Source organism: Poecilia reticulata, chromosome 11 (genome assembly GCF_904066995.2).
Source record: "Poecilia reticulata chromosome 11, P_reticulata-male-v2, whole genome shotgun sequence".
NCBI classification, from domain to species: Eukaryota; Metazoa; Chordata; class Actinopteri; order Cyprinodontiformes; family Poeciliidae; genus Poecilia; species Poecilia reticulata.
In genome coordinates, this window is record NC_088840.1 from 22,766,601 (window position 1) to 22,786,306 (window position 19,706).

The window sequence follows — 19,706 nt, forward strand, 5'->3', positions numbered from 1 at the left end:
TCGCAATAGACGTTGCCTTTGTAGTCAGGCAGACATAGCACAGTCGTCCAATCACAAAAAAATCTGAAAGGGGATTTTTGCTGTATCTTGGTTCAGGTACTTTCTTTTTCTTTTTTAAAATAAATGCTGCAATGTGAGTCACCCAGTAAGCCATACATTAATAGTATATTTAATTACCTATTACCTTGAAATATTTTTAAATTATAAATGATGCTCATAAACGTGTTTAGTAGGGCTTTCTTCGCTTGCTAGCTAATGCTAATGACACTATGTAGCTAACTGAGTAGTTAACCGCATTAGTCGCTTTAATATCCGTATCTTTTGGCTCAAACGCATGTTTATATCCTCTAGATTCCGGATGTTTTGTTAAACGTGTGCTTGATCAACCCAGCTATTAAATGTCTTTGCCTTTGCCAGCATCTGCGATGGATGTGAGTGTTGCCCGCTAGCCAGTTAGCTCCGCAGTAGCATGTACACTTGCGTCTGTGTGTGTTTTGTAGTAAATGGCAGGCACATGACCACCGGCGCTGCGCCCGCTGTAAACACGGCAGTCAGAGCTGACATGGGAGCTCCGGCATTTCCACTAAAACCCGGCGGGCTGTGAGGAGGGGCCGCGGCCGAGGACCGGGCTGCTTTGGTGTTTATATTCCTCCCGCTCCTGTTGTGGTAGTTTAGTTCACCAACACCCTGTCAGCCAGCATGTGTTTTTACCCGGCAGCCAGCGGGCCTTTTTTTATTATTACAGCCGGTCAGAGCGGAACCGGTTTGGATTCTGGGTTTAATGACAGCACGATGCGATGCTAAAACGAAGCGAGCTGCAAAGTTGGATCAAAAATAAGTGGTTTTTTAAAACCGATTTTCTTCTGTCACTGAATCCTGCAGCTCAGTTCTGCAGTCTTTGTTTGACAAAAACAATTACAAAAAAAGTTCGGCCCAGATTTACCTGCAGTACACACAATATAGATAAATATTTAGGTGTGTTGTGGTGTCACCGCCTGAGTTGTGTTTATTTTTAGGCCTCCAATTTGCTATTTTGCATCAGACATGTTTGTATTTTAAGCTGGAAGTCTGTGAAAACCTAAACTTTTTTTTTCTTTAAAAACATATACATATAATAAAAATAAAAAAATGAAATAAAATTTTCTAATTTATAAGACAAAGAGTTTATTTACTATATAAATGTTTTCTTGTACTGCACCTCTTAGTGGTTTAGTGTTGGGATCCAGAGAAATTTTAATATTTATAATAGTGATTTTTTAAACACTTTTTAAGTTGTGCAAACTCCTGCTTTCAGTTCCATTTATTTATCAAAAATTTGATTAATCAGTCAATGAACTGAAATTGACTGATTTATCAATCAATTGATAAATCAGTCAATTTATCTTGTTCAAAATTGATGTTGTTCAAAATATGTTGAACAGCATATTTTGAACATTATGCAGCAGATACTGCAAATCATCACTCAATAAAACAATATAAAATGAAAAATAACTGTAGGAATGGTACAAAAAATTAAAACTGATTTAAATATTTATTTTTAACCTAAAAATATATATTTTTAAATTTCATACAAAAAATATAAAATTTCTAGGAAAAAAAGCGAGAAAAATTTAGTTTCAAGCCTCAAAAATCGTTGACTTTTGAAACTCATAAGATTTCCAAAAGTCGAAAATTTGGTTTTTCAAACTCAGGATTTCAATGTTTTTACTAGAAACTTTCTGACATTAATTAAAAAATTCCTGAGTCTTTTGTAAAAAATGTTCAAATTGTTTTTTCTAGAAAGTTTCTGAGTTTTTCATTTTCTTTTGTTGTTGCGTTGTATGTTTCCAGTCGGGCTCCAGCTGTTGTTGTAATATGGCAGGTTTCTGTGTTTTCAGATGTTGGTTCTCAGCACCGGTTAGTCGGTCCAGATGTCGGAGGACCAGCAGCACCAGCGGGCCGACGCCGCCCACAGGGACAAGGGCGGCCTGGAGCCGGGGGAGGGCGACACGGAGCCCAGCATTTTGCTGCAGAAGCTGAGCAGCAACATCTCGTAAGTCATATAAGAACTTCCTCAAAATGATTTATGTTACTTTCATTATTCTTGTCAATATGACAACTAAAGAAAATTGAGTAGTTTAAACTGAAAGTAAGAGAAACTTAACTTTTAATGTGAGTTTTAGGCTTGTTTTGCAGAAAATATTTATAAAAAGCCAAATGTGAACTAGGATATTTAATCTAAAATATTTTGACCATTTAATTAGAAATATTGAGAGTAATTTGAGCTTTTCTTTCAGCAGATGGTCAGATTGGAAGTGAATATATTATCATTAAGAAGCAAACAGCTCCTTTTCGGTTAAATCATGATTACTGATATGTAATTAGTATGTTTTCACCTAAACTTCTTTCTGTATAACTGAAATTTAATGACTGTATTTGTTTTTTTTCTTGCAGAAAGAACGTTCAGACCAAAGTGGATCAAATCTTGGTAAAAAAAAATAATTTTTAATCTTAAATCTAAATATTGCATCTGCAGAATGTAATGCAGGTTTGTTCTGTTTAACAGCAAGACGTTCAGCGCTTCTCAGACAATGACAAGCTGTTCCTGTACCTCCAGCTGCCCTCGGGGCCCAGCTCCGGAGACAAAACGTGAGAATTGTTTATGAACATTTTAAGTTTCAGTTTATGGCACATTTAGGCTGATTGCTTAGACATTTTAATGATATTTTCAGCTGTTTACCTCAGATATGTTATTGTGATTCTTGATATGGGCAGTATGGCTTTTGCCCAGGGTGACATGATCTGCATGGATGTCAAACAAACAAAAAAAAACAACATATGCAGCTTTTGTTATTCCAACTTATTGGAATAAATAGCTTAAGATACAGCTATGTAGGTTTGGTCTACTATGGGTGGCTGTGGTGCAATTTATAAAGTGGATTTTGTGCAGATCTGAAGCTTTTTTTACTTACAACTCACAAATGCTAAAATAACCAAATAGGGTTTAAAACACGCAAGATTACAATAAACATTTCTACTTGTGTATATATATTTGAAAATGTCTGAAATGTTGGGATGGAAAATGTCCTTAAGTATTGATTATAAAAGCAGTAAAAATAGTTTTTATATGTAAAGTTAATTAGGTAAAAATGTTAGTCATCCAAGTAACAGTTGAAAATATTTTGAATTGTGGCAATTTTCTACAAAGTGCTTCAAACTGGGCCAAAATGGTTCAAGCTGTTGTTAAATTAACCTAATAAGTCCAGTTTTCCTCTGATTCATATCATTATTAATGGGATGGTGGATGTATTACCTGATGTGTGTGTGACACCCAGTGGTGGCGACCCGAGTTCATTCAACACAGCTGACCAGCTGCACACCTGTAACTGGATCCGGAGTCACCTGGAGGAGCATTCAGACACCTGTCTGCCCAAACAGGACGTCTACGAGACATACAGGTGGGGAAATGCACACGGACAGACACACCTTCAGTACAACAACAACTAACACAGAGTGGCTGCGTTTCCATTAACCCAGGGGTGTCAAACTCCAGTCCTGAAGGGCCGCTGTCCTGCAGTTTTTAGATGTGCCACAGGTACAAAACACCTGAATCAAATGGCTTAATTACCTCCTCAGTTCTCCAGAGCCTTGCTAATTACTTAATTATTCTATTCAGGTGTGGTGCAGCAGAGGCACTTCTAAAAGTTGCAGGACACCGGCCCTCGAGGACTGGAGTTTGACACCCCTGCATTAACCACAGGGCAAAAAAATCCAGGCAACACTCACATACATCGCAGATGCTGGTGAAAAGTTGGGTTGATCAAAAATACATTTAACAAACATCCGGAATCTTTCTGCAATAACTGGATGTTACTACTGACAGAAACAACAAAGAAGATAACAGGAAGTAGTAGGATGATGTTTTTTGTGTTTTTTTGGACAATGTGCAGCCCACAGCTTAACACAGTTCATAAAAACTTTTGCGTCATTCAAGTTACCCAAAATGCCGCATATTGAACTGCTCCCAAATATAATACGCAGAAGTCTCCTCCAAAGGCTGAGTTATGAATATTTTATGTTACTGTTTATATCCGTCACTGCTGTGACTCATAATGACTTATTAACGTGTGATTTGTAACTTTATTTCTTGTTTAATGGAAACACTTGCCAGTGTTTGGGGGATTGTGTTTTTGACATTTGCAGAATATTGACAAAGATTTGTGCATATTTTGTAATGGAAACGCTGCCTGTGATGTTCTGACGGTGTAATCTGCGTGCTGCAGGAGGTACTGTGAGAACCTGCAGCATCGACCCCTGAGTGCTGCCAACTTTGGGAAGATCATCAGAGACATTTTCCCCAACATCAAGGCGAGGCGACTCGGCGGCAGAGGACAGTCCAAATATCCTTTCAAGCGCTGTGTGAAGCAGCCCGACTCATTCTTCAGGTTTTAATCTGGTATTTCTGAAGATTTTCCACTTAATTTGATTTAATTAAAGATTTCGAAATTGAACAGCTAAATTATTTGATTCAGGGTGTTTCAGGAGGGACAAAAATGTGCTTTACAATTGTTGTTGACTTACTATCCAGAAACCGCTTGCTGCATTCTTGTTGGTTGTGGAGGAGGCTCTACTTTTACTTTTCAAAGATGTATAGTCGTATAATTGCGCACCTGTTTGCAGTCATTTTCACACGCCAGTGTAAACAGTGTTTGGGGGATGGAAAGCAGCAGCTTATTTGGATTTAAAGTGACAGAGGCCCTGAAACGGCTCGTTCTGAAAGGAGCTCAAAATAGACAGAACTGATCAGACGAAAATCTCATTATCTAAGAATGATTTTGTGCAAGAAATGTAATAAACATGTTTTGTACAGACCATAGATGTGTACTATCCTGTTCAAGGAAGCATATTAGTTCACGTTTAGCAATAAATCAGTGTGTCAGGTTCACATACAGAGGTAGAGTATCACTCCTCTTTCTCTATGTCTAGCGCACATTTAATTTGTGGGAAGTCTCTGAATAAACTGAATGAAGGGACGATGCTTTGCCAAATCTCATGAATTTATGTTGGTTATAAAAGTCAAAATTTCCCTGCAGCTGTTTACGAGTGCAGCTGCAAAATGTCTGAATGACGTCATTTTTAAGGTTGAATTTGAGCCCAGAGCCGTCCAGATTATTGATGACATTTTCATCTGCTACAGTTTAAACCCGGCATGCTGGTAATACATTATGGTAAGATATAGCACAGGAGTTTAAACGTGACGTATTATGCGTCCTTGAACAGGTTAGTATAGGTATAGGGTCTATACAAAACATGTTCATTGCATTTTTTGCATAAAATAATTTTTAGATGATGAGATTACAGTCTGGTTCCTTTCAGACTGAGCTGTTTTAGGGCCTCTTGTCACTTTAAATCCAAATAAGCTGCTGCTGCCCAATTCAACATTTATACTGGCAACATTTATGCTGCATTCCTGTTAGTTGAATATTTATTCAACCGTACATTTTTGAAAAGCATTAGTAAAGCCTCCTTTACAACTAACAGGAATGCAGCAAGTGGCCTCTGGATGATGAGTCAACCTCAAAACATTTGTCTTTTCCAGCAGCCATTGTACAGCGCATACAGGGGTAAAACCAGCTGACCACATGTGCTGGAACTCAGTTTGGGTTGCTAGGTAACAGGCTGGGCTTGGCTGGAGTTGCTAGGTAACGGCGCAGTGCCTGTTGAATGTGACTTATTGGGAGGTTTTTGAAACTGCTCGTTTTCAGAAACCAAAAAAACATGAACCTATTGCCATAAAACAGCTGGGTGGGTTAATTTAAGCAGTTTTTAGAAGCAGTTGAGACCCAAATGGAAGAATAGAAATGTGCAAAGAGTGAATTTTTTAATATGCGCCCCCATTAAAAACTCCTGAATTTGACCAATTACCAGCTGCTTGGAGCTTAATGTTATTTATCTAATACGTATCGTTATGGTGGATCAGATGGCTGCAGTTGCTGGTTGAACTCCTTAACCTGTGTGGCTGATACGTACTGTTATAGCGGCATCAGGAGGAAGACGGTTCTGAACATGCCTCTGCTACCCAACCTGGACCTGAAGAACGACCCGGTACTCACACACTAACTATAAACCTGTAGTACATCTGCAAACCAGTACTGCCAATCCTACTCCACCACTTTATTATTTAAACCACAGCTGGTGCCAGGATCTCAACAACTGGTCAAAAATGATTCAAAAATGATCTAGGACTACAACTAACGATTATTTTAGTAACTGATTATTCTGTCGATTAAAAGGTTGGTACAAATAATAATATATGAAGCTAGATGAAGCTAAAGCTGTGCTGTTCGAGACGTTAGCATAGCTTTAGCTATGTTAGAACTATGGTAGAACATATTTACAGACAAATAACTTTTTATTCTTTACCTTAAATTAAAAATGTATTTTTCTTGTACGTTTTTGTTTTAATTACTGCTCTAAGAATGTTCTTCCAGAAAATGACCTTTTTAGAGTTTGTATACTTCGGTTAACGATTAATCATTGATTGCCAAATTAGTTGAAGATTATTTGAATAAAAGATTAATCATGATTAAACCAATTAATTGTTTTAAGCCTAAAGTAATTTTTATGTAGAAATATGATAAGAGTGGTTACTTAGTGGTTTTATTTATTAATTTAATGTTACAGATACTTTTTTAAAGCTTTGATTTTTATTAAGCTGGATAAAATGATAACAAGTCACTTTTGAGCAGAAATCGTTTTAGCTGTAGTCCTAAAAATGTTTCTTCTGGCAGTCATGCAGATTTTGTGACTCTTGACACATTATATGTATTTCTATATAAAATTGTTGTTAAAATGTTAAAACACAAATTTTAAAATGTTCAAATCTCATGTATTCAGGTTTTAGGTTCAGGAACTTAGGACAAAAGTAAATGGATAATTGTTACATTTGATATTTATTGTTGTAAAATATCCTTTTTATGACTTCATTTGTCCACCATTTTGGAAAACCATCAGTGTTCTGATTTTAAGGTAATAAATAGTTAATGTATAAATAATCCCAGTTTAACTGAATTTCTGCTGTCGTGTTGCTCCTGGCCTCCAGTCGGAGCTGACTGAGCTGGTCCAGACCTACAAACAGGAAGTGACGGAAGCGGCCTGCGAGCTGATCTGTGACTGGGCCCAGAAGATTCTGAAGCGATCCTTCGACACGGTGGTTGAGATCGCTCGCTACTTGATCCAGGAGCACATTGTCAACCCTCGCTGCAACCAGGCCAAGCTCGTCACGTCCGCGGCGCTCGCAGGTCCGACTCGCTACTGCGTTACAAACTGGTTTTTGTTTTTAGTAAACTGGACAAAGGTCAGATTTTTTTTGCCCCAGTCGTTCTCTCACGTGTTTCAGATCATCCAACTAATTTTGACACCAGACAAAGATTTATTTAGGCCCGGGGTTTGCAACCCGTTTCTCCTAATAACTTTGGTAAAAAGTAATAATAAAAACCTAACTAATATATTTTAATAAACAGATAATTAATGCAAGTTTTAGCACCTTTTTCAGATTTTTTAATGGACTAATTCCTAAAAATCCACCACAGAATGACTCCAAAACAACCCGTGAGATTTTTTAGGTCTTTTTTTATTTTTATTGTCATAATCTTGGAAACTATTTGCTTTTCTAAAAATTAAAAATCAGCTTTTATTGGCCAAGATTGTGGCCCAAATAAGAATGACTTCAATGTCAGACTTTCGGTATAAATATATAACATATTATTTATTTATTTATTTATTTAAATTCAGTCATGTTTAAATTGCAATATATGTTTATAGTTATATGTTTGTATATATATATTTTTTAATTTTATTTAGATTTTTTTACATATAAATTTTATTGCTTATGGTTATATTTGTATTATTAATATTTATCACCTCGGATGGGGTAGCTTGCCAAATTATAAGCAATTTCCCCTCTTAGATCAATAAAGTCTATTCTATTCTATTCTATTCTATTCTATTCTATTCTATTCTATAAACCTTAATCAGTTAATCGAATTCATTGCAAACTTTTTTGGTAGTTCTAAGCTTGTGGCTTGCTTATTGTTGTCATAGCAACTCCAAGATGGCCTGCCAAGATGGCCGTCGGTTACAAAGTTCACGGAGCTATGTATTCCCTCCAGATGCTCGAGTTAGTGTTTGGACAGCTGACTTTTGTTCATTTATTGATCAGTTACAATAACGAAGGCAGAACATATTTATTAGTTAAAAAATTTGTGCTTTCATGTCGTCCAAAGCTTTGGACACAGCAGGCAGTGAGGTTAACCCTTGATTTATTCCTCAGAAGTGTTTTAATTCCAGTTGTAAGGATTTAAGCATGTTTTCAGTGTAACGCTGCAGTGGTCATAAAAACTCTTTTTCTGGGGTCATTTGTCATCTTCCTGCTCCTCAGGCGGTCCAGCTAAAACCCATAAAGTCATAAAGAAAACTCCTGTGATGTCTCCCGCTGACGGAGACGGAGCCGCAGACCAGAAGGTTTGTTTCCGACCGATCGCTCTCCTCTCGAGCTGCGCCTGCTGCCGCTCACCGCTGCTTCCTGTCTGCTCACAGAAGGAACCGGGAGACCTGTCCTCGTCCTCACCCAAGATGTCTTCTGGGGACAAATCCACATCAGCCGTCCCCAAGCCTTGCTCAGCAGACGCCCCTCCTCCTGCTCCTCTTCTTCCTCCTCCTCCTCACTCCTCCTCTACCTCCTCTGCCTCTCTGCAACCAGCAGTGAGTCAACCACCTGACACAATTTAATTTTCTAAATGTAGCTGAGATGCAGATAATGAAGGACATAAAAACTATTCACATCCTTTAAACTTTTCCCCATTTTATCAGGTTATCTCCCAAAAGTTTAGTGTTTTTGTTTTGGATTTTATGCGACTAAAAGTCAAAATGTACAAAATATTTTACGATCAGAAATCAGAAAAATATCTGGACATAAAATGTACTGAAATGTACATCCAACACAGGGTTTCCCCCAGAAACCCTGCTGGGCCCGGTGGTTGGGGCGCCGAGGCGGTCCACTGTGTTAAGTTGACAGGAAATGTAAAAATATTACATTTCCTGTCATATTTTCCCGTAACACGGAAAAACGCCAGTGAAACGCTATTTAAACCCACAACTAGCCAAATTAAAAATACAATTAAAATGAATATCAATTATTCTGTTTAATCCAAATTAAGTCAGCGACTCCATGACTTCACAGTTACATGAACTGAAGTCTGGCTGAAGCTGTCGAAGTGTGGAAAAGGTTCAAAGGGTGTGATTACTTTCTCAAAGCAACGCCTGTCAGCCTGTAGGCAGGATTAAATGTTTTTTGATGAATCAACATGGCGGCGTGTTTGACACGTCTCCGTTGGCGCTGCAGGTGGAGGCGTTCATAAAGCAGTTACCCAGAATCCTTCCTCGCAGCACCGTCCCTGACAAGAGCTTCTCCGTCCGCTCCGCTGTGCCCCCACAGGCGCCGGCGGACGCCTCCGCCGTCGGCGTGCCGTCTGCACACGGAGGCCCCGCCGCCGTCACCGCTCCTGCCAACAGCGGTGGGGTGAAGGTCATCACCATGACGACGCTGCCCCAGCCGCAGGGCAGGACGCTGCCGGTGATGATTCTTCCTCAGAGCTGTTTGTCCTTTGAGGCAGAGAAGGTAGCTCCACCCCCTTCCCTGTCTGCCCAGCAGCACGCCGTGGCGGCGCCGACCTCGGTGGTCCAGAAAGCTCGGGGTGCCGCCACCAAGCGACCCCAGGAAGGGGAAGTGTCATCCGTCGGTGTCTCGGCTGCTTCCTCTCTCAGCACTTCCCCGGTTAAACGGAAACGTGGCCGGCCGAGGAAACCCCGACCGGAAGACGCGGTTCCGTCCCCATCTCCTCAGCCGCCGCCTCAGCAGCCAATCATCACGCCGCTGACCGGCGGCGTCATCCAGAAGGCGACTTCCTCCTTGTCGTCCACCGCGCAGACGGTGGTGGAGCTGGTGATCCAGGAGCCGCCGGGGCTGGTTCTGGGTCAGCTGCCCACCATGTCCGACCCGGCCCACCGGCTGGTGGACCCCCGTGGCGTGGTGGTGCAGTGCCAGCCGGGCGGCGCCGCCGACCCGGACAGCCAGGTGAGGCCCGTGCTGCTCTTCCACAGTCCTGGGAACCCCAGCTGGGAGCGGACCCCCATGGTGGAGGTGATCCAGAAAGCGCCGAGGCCGAACAACAACAGCGGCGGGCTTGGCATGGCTCCGCTCCCGCCGCTGCCCCCGCCCATGCTGCATGAGGAGCAAGGCGAGGTGGAGATCACGCTGACGCCGGTGGAGGTTCACGTCAACCCGCCACCTGCCTCCACCTCCTCTGCTGCTCCTGCCTCCTCCCTCTCAATCTCCTCCACCATGGTGGTAAAGATTGAGGAGGAGGAAGTAGACAACAGCCCCCCGCCCCAGAAAGGAGGACATTAGCTTTCATCATCCACCTACTTCTGTGTTCACTCAGATTTTACCTCAAGGCTCCCACCCCCTCCTCCTTCCATCCTCGTCCTGATTGGTGGAAATCCCAGATTGGCTGGAGCACGAAAGCCAATCCAGTAGGATAAATGAAGCCAAGAAGTCTACACTTTAACTGCATGTTTGTTTGTGAGCGACGTGTGGTTTACACTGCAAAAGCACAAAATCTTACCAGGGATCTTTGGTCTAGTTTCTCAAGCAGATATCGTACACTTGAAATGAGACAAAACTAACTTACAAGTAAGTTTTCAGCAAGATATAGGAGCTTGTTTTAAGTAAATAATTCCTTAATTTTCATTTTTTTTAAAAGTACCTGTTCCACTGTACTTCACTTGTTTCACAGTTGGCACTGCGCCGTTACCTAGCAACGCCAGCCAAGCCCAGCCTGTCACCTAGCAACCAGTTCTACTTCCTCTGGCATTCTTTTTTCACTTATAACAAGACTTTTTTTCACTGCGACATTTGTCCCTGTTAAATAAACTAATAAATGTTACAAATGTTACAAGTTGTTTTTCATCAATATCAAAGAATTATTGACTTAAAACAAGCAGCTGTGTTTTCCTGAAGAAAACATGTATATTAATTTAGCCTTGTATCAAGTGCACCAAGATATTTGCACTAGAAACTCGACCAAAAATACTTTTGTTATTATTTTTTTATTCTGTGTTTTTGCAGTGTACATCTGAACCACTTCCTTCCTCGCCTTATTCGCTGTGTTTCCAAACCTCCCAAAAACTTGTGTGTTGCGGTTTGTTTGTGCTTTTTAAAAAAAAAAAAAAAAAAGAAAAACTGAATGATAATTGAACAATAACTAAAGAAATAACACTGCAAAAAAATAAAATAAAATCTTACCACGTAATTTTGCTGTAAATCTCTTGGTACGCTTGAAATGAGACACAGTTAAGTAATGGGTAACTTTTCAGCAAGATATAGGAACTGGATTGAGTCAGTAACTCCTTTATCTTGATGAAAAAATGTTGGTTTACCTGACAGACCATTAAACTAAAAACAAGAATTTTGTTCCATGTTACAAGTAAAATAATCTTACCGACTTTGTATTTTTCATCAATATTAAAGAATTATTGACTTATCTTGCTGAACAGCTTCTTATAAGTTACTTTGGTCTTATTTCAGGTGTATTAAGATATGTGCATGATATTACTTGGTAAGATTAAAGTCTTTTTTGCAGTGTAAAGGAGGAAGAACGGAAGGTGCCATGTTTGTGAAACGGGCGTCAGGTGGTACATACGGGTTAGATCCTTGTAAAGGTTCTCTGTGCTAACTGAACCAGAACCAAGCTTTGATTCACCTTTAGTTCATACAATTTATTCCTGAGGAAGTTGTTGAAGTTCTAATAAGATTAATAATAATATTTAACGGTTTGGTGAATGTGAATTAAAGCTTGGTCCTGCTCTGCTCTTCTAAAGAGTTCCTTTTTAGCAGATTTGTGTTTTTATCTGAGGGAGCTTTGTACATGTCTCTGATTGTGTGTTTGAAAGATTAAAAACTTAAATTTACTCATTACTCAGAATAATATATCAAGTAAAATTAGTCATTTTATATAGAAAAGCAACAGTTTTATACATAAACTTAACAAAGTCAGAATTATTTCAGAAAACGTAGCCGGAGAGTTGGAATCGCTCCTGTAGATTTCAGTAGATTTACTCGTAAAATAAAATCTGGAACATATGAGGTTGAGCTTGAAAATGTGAGAAAAGCTGCAGAAACGGAAAAGGTTTCCTGTAAATTGAGAACCAAAAACGACGGTTTTATTTAACTGTCAGCTAAAAGGCTTCAGCTGTTTGCTTAACTTAAAACCGATTAAATGTTGATGTTCCACTAAAACATGCAGAATTGACCCAACTGTTTAAGTTTTCTCTCATAAAACATTAGCCCCTTTCAGATCACAGTCTGGTTAGGAACATTCCAATTAAATCTGCTTTTTAAGGGTCATTAATGTCACATAAGTTCATCAAGCAAGACACATTTAACTCATCCAACTACTTTTATTTGTAATAGAAGAAGCAACAATTACTCCCAACTCTTGGTGGAATAATATTCCTGTTGGAATTATAACATTTAGATATTTTGACTGAAGCAAATTTATACATTTTCAAAATTTTGTTGTGCAATATGGCTTAAAAATAACATTTCTGATTTTTCATACCATACAATAAAAGATTGCTAACAGAAAATGCTATCAAACATTGGTTTAAGTTTCAACAATCCCTTTTAGTTGTGCGATGGAGTATAAAGGCCAGGCCATGGATATTTTTGTTAAATTACAAGAATATTGTTATGATATTAGCAGAATAAAGATGCATTTTACCAGAAAAATGTCTTTAAATGATCAGAAAATAGCTTATAGTCGACGAGATCTGACATGATCCGATCAGCTTGTGTTTTTGTTTAAAATGGTTTCAAGGTCCTATTTTATTTTTTGCAGTTGATGATAATTTGTTGTTGCTTAGCTAAAGCACCACATATGTCCTTATCTATAAAAACTGATACCAAAGTATAACTTCACAAGATGCTCAACACTCCTTATTTAAAATTTGTATTTTTCTCCTAACATTATGACTATTCTTCCATTATTGTGACTTTATTCTTGTAATTATATAAAAAAAATAAAAATTGAAAGTCCAAATAAACAAGCTGTGAAATACACTTGGCAAACAAGATGGCCGAAACCCAAGGAGTACATTGGTGGAAAGAAGATTTCCAATAAAAATCCAGACTTTTCCAAAAAAATGTAATCTTCAACAATCAAAAATTAGATGAATCAATAAAATCGATTTATCTCCCAGCCTGATGTTTCACTACTTTAAACTCCAAGAAAAACTGACAGTGTAGAAATTTTCTTTCCTGTTTTTTGTCCAAATGCTTCAAATGAAGGCAAATATTTAAAAGAAAATACTGTGATTGAAATGTATGATCTGAAAGGGGCTACTGACACTGAACAGAACTTATTAAAACAACAAAAAAATGATTAAATTGGGAGAATAAATCATACAATGCAGGCTGTGAGCTAAAAACAATAGTAAATGCTAAAAAATAAAAGCTTCAGCTCAGGCACTAGTAGAGCAAAGCACAAGGTAACCTGCCACATAGCACCAACACATTGATGCAGTAAAATGTCTTAACTACTGGGTGATATTTGCGCTGTTGTTGGTTTGTTTCTGTGGTGAAGTTTTAATTTCACGTTTAACCTACGGGTTGCTTCGCTGTTGTATGTTGCCATTGTGACCTTTGCCCCGATTCCAGCCACCTGTTGCAGCTACATCGCAGTCAGCAATGTGACACCGTTTTCTTACTTTCTTCGATGGCCGTCAAAGAAAATAGTTTCGCTGCCTTATTTTGACCTGATTTTTGCAAAGCTTAAGTTCAAATATCTCAATATAAAAACCAAGTAACTCAGGATTGTTGGATAAAGAATAGAGGGAAAAAATGTTGCTGTCGGAGTAAATTTCCATCAAAAAATGCCGAAATTTTTCAGTTAGATATGTTTTTTAACATTCTTTTTTGCAATTTTTTTTTTACAGTTTTCACAAATTAAAGTCAAAATTGTACAATATTAAAACTCGGAAAAGTAAAAAAGAAGTTTACCGAGATGAAAAAAAATTACAATTGAGTTGGTAAAGCGTAGAAACACATGGAGATATTTTTCAGAGTGAATTGGTAGATTTTATCTCTTTATCTGATACCGACACGGTTCTGGTTTTAAAATGTACTTATGTTTCTTCAACGTCAGAAAATGTCCACGTTTTTTTCTTGTAAATATGTGAAATTAATCCCAAAACTTCGGAGTTTTCTCGGGTGAAAATTTACTCCTGAACCTTGTTTTTTTTCCCCCCGTTCTTTTAACCTTGAGATGAACATTTTCAACAAAACATCTCAAATCTCTCAGAAGGTTTCCCAGATCTCGGTATTTTTCTCACAGTTAGTATGCAAAATAGATAATTTCTTCTTTCACCTTCTAACTTTTGGAGGTGGTTGCCATGGAAACGTCACATTGCTGACACTCTTCACCTCTACCAAACGGTCCGCCGCTCCACTGGCGGACGTCTTCTTCTTCTTCTTCGTTGGTGCTACACCGCCATAGGGCTCCACTTCTTTGTCTGTCCTGCCTGTTTTTCCACCATGTGACCACAAATTTGTAAAATGAAAAAGAAAAAAGCCAGTTTGTGGACTTGTGTAAAATGTGTTTCCCTCTGTCCTCACACATAGTTCTTTTTTCTGTTAGAGGGACCCTGAAAATATCAAGACTGTTATATATTAAAAAAAAAATCAACCTCGTTGCGTTCCGACGCAAGAAAACCGCTTGATTATTCGCTCACTGCCCTAAATTTATCGTTTAAAAGAAGCACGAATATTAATGTCAGTGGTTCGCCTGAGTTTGGTGAAGTGCCAACATGATTCATCGTTGAACTGAAACAAACGTTGCACTGCTGAGAGTTTAAAGAGGGACTCTGTGTGTATATTATGAGTTTATTGTACTGAGAAAATACTCTGTCAAGTATTTATGAGTGATGTAATATTCTGCTTAATTCTTGCACTCTGCTAGAGGCCGACATCTGCCGGCTCAGATTTTTATTTCACCAGCGTAATTACCCTGGTTTAAACTTTACTCAGTTTAGAGTTTAATAGTAATAATAATTTAAAAAGGAAAATAAACTCTGTTTTTATATAAAGGTTAAAATAACTGTAGGGTATTGAGTGGGTAAAAGCAACATTTCACTTGTGGGCTTTGGTTGCAACAGTTGAGATTTTAAAGGTTTAATGCAGCAAAGTTCAGGCAGATTTAGTTCAAAAGCATCCAGTCAATTTGTTTCTCGTCTGACTGATTATGGTGGGTTTAGGGATAAAATATCAAGGCTTAGGAGATGCATCCACAGGTTCTGCTTTGTTTTCTGATTGCATCAATGTGTTGTTCCGAGACATAAACTTGAATGGAAACGTTTTCTTCTAAAATGGTAAAGTTTTTGACCTTTTTGTCCCAAGTCCACACAGAAATAAGGAAGCAAGACTTTTTTTATTCCTTAAACAGGTTCAGTAGTGAAAAATTTGCCCGTATGTATTTGTGCCAACAGCAAAATTGCATCTTTGGTGAAATTGCTGACATGCTAACCAGATCTATGACCCCAAATGCGTCATACATAACAACAATAATGGCGGATTACATTTTCGTGGTGTTGCTGTTGCAAAATGTTCTACGACTCACTCCGCTTGCTCTTTTCTGTTTGCTCCGACCCGTGGCGTACCAGCGAGGTTAAAGGTTCGGGGGAGTAAAAACAACATTTTGGTTCTTGGTCTTTCTGTTTCTGTGTGGATAAAAACATCTTCGGAAACGGTCGCGTGTGGACGATCGTGTCTTTGAAACCGGCAGTCTGTTTTACAAAACCATTCCCGTGTGGATGGAGTGATAAATTTCACTCCAATAAACAAACCATTTGTACTTTGCAGCGGCGTGTTAAGGCAACGCTAAGAAAATAATAAGTTATGAGAACAAAGTTTTAGTATTACACAAATTATGACTTTATTCTCTAAATATTATGATTTTATCTTTGTTATGACTTTATTCTTGCAATATTATGACTTTATTCTCATTTTATTGCACCTTAATTCTTGTACGAGTTTATTCTCATAATGTTATGACTTCATTCTTGTAATATTAACTTTATTCTTGAAATTTTATGACTATATTATTGTAATTTCATTGTTTTGTTTTTTTTCTTTTTCTTTTTTTAGTAGTAAATTTTATGGATAAATATCCATAAAATGCCCCAAATTTGCATAATCCATCCATCCATTTTCTAACACCCTTGTCCCTACTGGGGTCAGGAGGTGCTATTGCCGATCTACAGTTCTGGGTGAGAGGCGGACCCAGGACCTTCTTGCTAGGCAACAGCGCTACCAACCACTGTGCAGCACCAAATTTGCATAATGCTAAATATAATCGCATATTATTTTCATCATATTTTGAAGTACCTCTCATTTGCGTTAATTATGGTTCTGATCCTCTTTTAAAACGTTGCATCTCAAACTGCAGCACATCTGAGAGACTTCATGCTGGGTTTTTTGGTATTTTTTAAAACAATTTCCATGAAGTAGATGAGAAAATTAAGACTTACCAGATGTTTAGAAGTCTGGATCTGCAACAGTAACCTACAGTTTGGGTTAGTTTAAGTGAATTTATTTCTATTTGACTGTTTTAATTAGATTAAATAATGATTATTGGTCTGTCAACACAAGTTTAAGGTGTTGTGAGATTGTTACCAAAGCCCAGTTAGAGATGATGCTGATCTCTAAGTGAAATGTTGCTTCAGGGGATAAGATGTTTTAAATAGTTCAGGTTAAACCTGAGGATATGCAGCAGCCGATTCCCCCCAGCAGGACCATGCTGGGCCAAACTGGTTGTTTATAACCGGAGTTATAACTCTAATCTAGCTTTGTTTGGCGCTCTCACTGATTTATCTGAAGAGATTTATTATCAAATGCTGTTTGCGAATGTTTGGAAGGAGAGCTATGCAGTAAAACGTTTCTGATGTTGGTTTGCATTCTGATCTGGAGTTTTAACTTCAGGGGAAATAAGAAACAATGAGTTATCAGATAACATGTTGACGGAAAGGTCAGAGTTTTGTCAGCTGGTTTGCTTGAAAGTCATCAGAAATGCCTTGAATTTTGCAGAGGAAAACCGAGTTTGGCTTCAGGCAGTTCAGATGCCAGCGTGATCTTTTCTCTGAGCCAAGTGGAAGTAGAATTACAGGAACTTTGAATGTTTGAAGCGTAAAAGAAGAGCGAGTATTTGCTGTTTGAGATTTAAAACAGACCAAGAGGTGGAATTGGTAAAGGTCTTGGTAGAAATGGTCTCAAATGTTTGGCCAGCCTCGTTTTGCCTAACTCTGGTCCAGCATGGCCTTGCTAGGAGTCTGCATTGGGAACTGAGCTTTGAAAGTGCAAAGCAGAAGAAAACTTTCACTGTGGAAATCCAGAAACGGGTCAGTTTAGCAAAGATAATGAATCGGGATTCGGGTATTGGTGCAATGATGCTGGAGAATCAGACCAAGTCACGCAAACGCTCTCCGATGGCACTTCCTGTTTACACACTGCAAAAACACAAAACCGTACCAAGTATGTTTGGTCTGGTTTCTACTGCAAATATCTCTGAAATAAGACAAGACTAACTTAAATATAACTTTTTAACAAGATATAGGAGCTTGTTTAAGTCAATATTGATGAAAAAGTTCTAGTTCCACTGGCAGCTTATTTCACTTAAGATATTTTTCCCATAAATAGAACCAGTTCTTTTTCACCAATATTAAGGAATTATTGACCTAAAACAAGCTGCTATACATTGCTGAAAAGCTTATGTTTGTTTTGTCTTACTTCAAGTATACTGAGATATTTGCAGTAGAAACTAGACCAAAAGTACTTGGTAAGAGTTTGTCTTTTTTTGCAGTGCAGCCTGGTGTCGCTTTTAATTCCAAAGTATTTTCACTAATTTAGCTAATATAAAAAGTAAAAAAAAAGTTGTTAAAGTAAATGAAATAAACATCCAGCCTGCTCAAAATAACATTCAGACGACTGGATTGGCTGTGATTAAAAACATAAAATTAGCTTTTTTTTATTCTAGAAGCTGACAATAGCTGCCTTTGTTAAGATTTTGTTGCCTAATATCTGTTGGAAACAACATCGAATGTCGAGAGGATAAATAAAATTGATAATAAATTGGAACATGATCAGCTCTGCAGTTAATGTAATGATGGTGAACTCTGATGTGAAGGAAGCTGTTAGCTGTCAAAAACCCACTCAAGATTGTCTAAACTTTAGCAAAAAACATTTAAAACAAGATTCTGCCTCTGGAATTCTGGGTAATGTAGTCCTTGAGTGGGGATTTGACACATAGAGCAGCTTTTTTTTTTTTTTTTTAATTGTCGCTCTCCAAATGTATTTGAAAAATCCCGTATTGTTTTATTTTGCTGTCGGTCTTCTGTTCTGCGTATTGCTGTGTGTCTTTGCTGTTTCAGACAGTTGTACAGCTCGTTGATGTGCAGTCGTTTCCCTCCTTCTTACGGTTGCTCTAAAAATCTTCCCTGCTTTGTTTAATTTGTGAAAGACACTGCCAGCTCGTCGCATGGTTTCCCTGTGGCTGTTTGTTTCGTTCTCTTTATTATCACCTGTAAATGTTGATTTTTGTTTTTCTTTTGTTAACCTGCTGGCTTTATGTTTTTTTTTTTGCACTTTACTTTTAATGTTCCATAATGAGGCTGAGAGGGAGAAAAATATGTTTTGGCTTGGAGATGATAGTTTTGAGTGAAATGCACCTTTATTTTGCCCTGTTTTGTTGTGAAATTAAATAGAGTGACGGAGGAGAGAAGCCAGAACATTAATGTGAATCTATTTTCCTACATTGATGGAATAAAAGACGTGACGTTCATTTATTTTCTGGTGTTTACTTTATTCCCTCTATGATCATTTGTCTTTCTACTCTATTCTAATCTTTTCTTTAATAATAAATTTAAAATGTTTGGTGTTTTTGAAAAGGATATAAAAAAAATCTTAAGCGTGGTAATTGAAAGGTTTTCCTGATGAGCTGATGATGAGAGCTGTGTGGGAAGACAGGATTGTCGTTTCGGTCCAAAACGGAAACAACCAAAAACAGCTGCTTTGTCAATTTACCTGTAAGAACCTCAAACCTAATGACGTCTTAACTTCAAAATAAAAGGTTTTCCTTTCCATCTGCATCAAATTGGCACCGAATGAGAATAATTATAGCAATATCAAGGTGCAAAAATGGGGTTAAAATAAGTAGAACTGTCTTCATTTACTGAGATAAAAAGCAAAACATGAAAATGTAACTATTTTAGATTTAAACAATATATTAATAATTTACATTTAAAATTGTAAGAACTTTATGATTTTAAATGTTCTTATGATTTAAAATGTTCTTATGATTTTACCCTCCATATAGATGATGGAGGGTGGAATATTTTGGTTCATTTTAGATCATTAAGATTTCTATTTAGAATCCATTTGAGATATTTTTATATATTTTTAATCTTTCAAAGAGATAATATTCATAGTTTAACATGACGTAGATCTATGAATTAATAATCTTTTTCATTTTGTTAGTTTAGTTTAATCAATTTCAGTTTAACAATTAATATTTTTTCGTATAGCAGTACTTTAATATGCTTTTATTATGTAAATTTTA

General features: G+C 37.8%; 1 protein-coding gene and 1 long non-coding RNA gene across 2 annotated transcripts in view; one reads left to right on the forward strand and one right to left on the reverse strand.

Moving 5' to 3' along the window:
- rfx5 (regulatory factor X, 5) lies at nucleotides 1–18,929 on the forward strand. Its single transcript, XM_008422246.3, has 11 exons — nucleotides 1–96; nucleotides 1,878–2,032; nucleotides 2,434–2,467; nucleotides 2,546–2,628; nucleotides 3,315–3,437; nucleotides 4,263–4,379; nucleotides 6,006–6,084; nucleotides 7,082–7,280; nucleotides 8,420–8,502; nucleotides 8,578–8,742; nucleotides 9,383–18,929. Exons 2-11 carry the CDS (start codon nucleotides 1,911–1,913, stop codon nucleotides 10,445–10,447), a joined length of 2,070 nt encoding a protein of 689 aa, XP_008420468.1. The 5' UTR covers nucleotides 1–96; nucleotides 1,878–1,910; the 3' UTR covers nucleotides 10,448–18,929.
- LOC145553914 (uncharacterized) overlaps nucleotides 14,489–19,706 on the reverse strand; it is a 6,614-nt gene continuing 1,396 nt past the window's right edge. The window contains exon 3 of the long non-coding RNA XR_014089953.1: nucleotides 14,489–14,619. This is a non-coding gene — a long non-coding RNA (uncharacterized LOC145553914). The remainder of the gene's footprint in view (nucleotides 14,620–19,706) is intronic.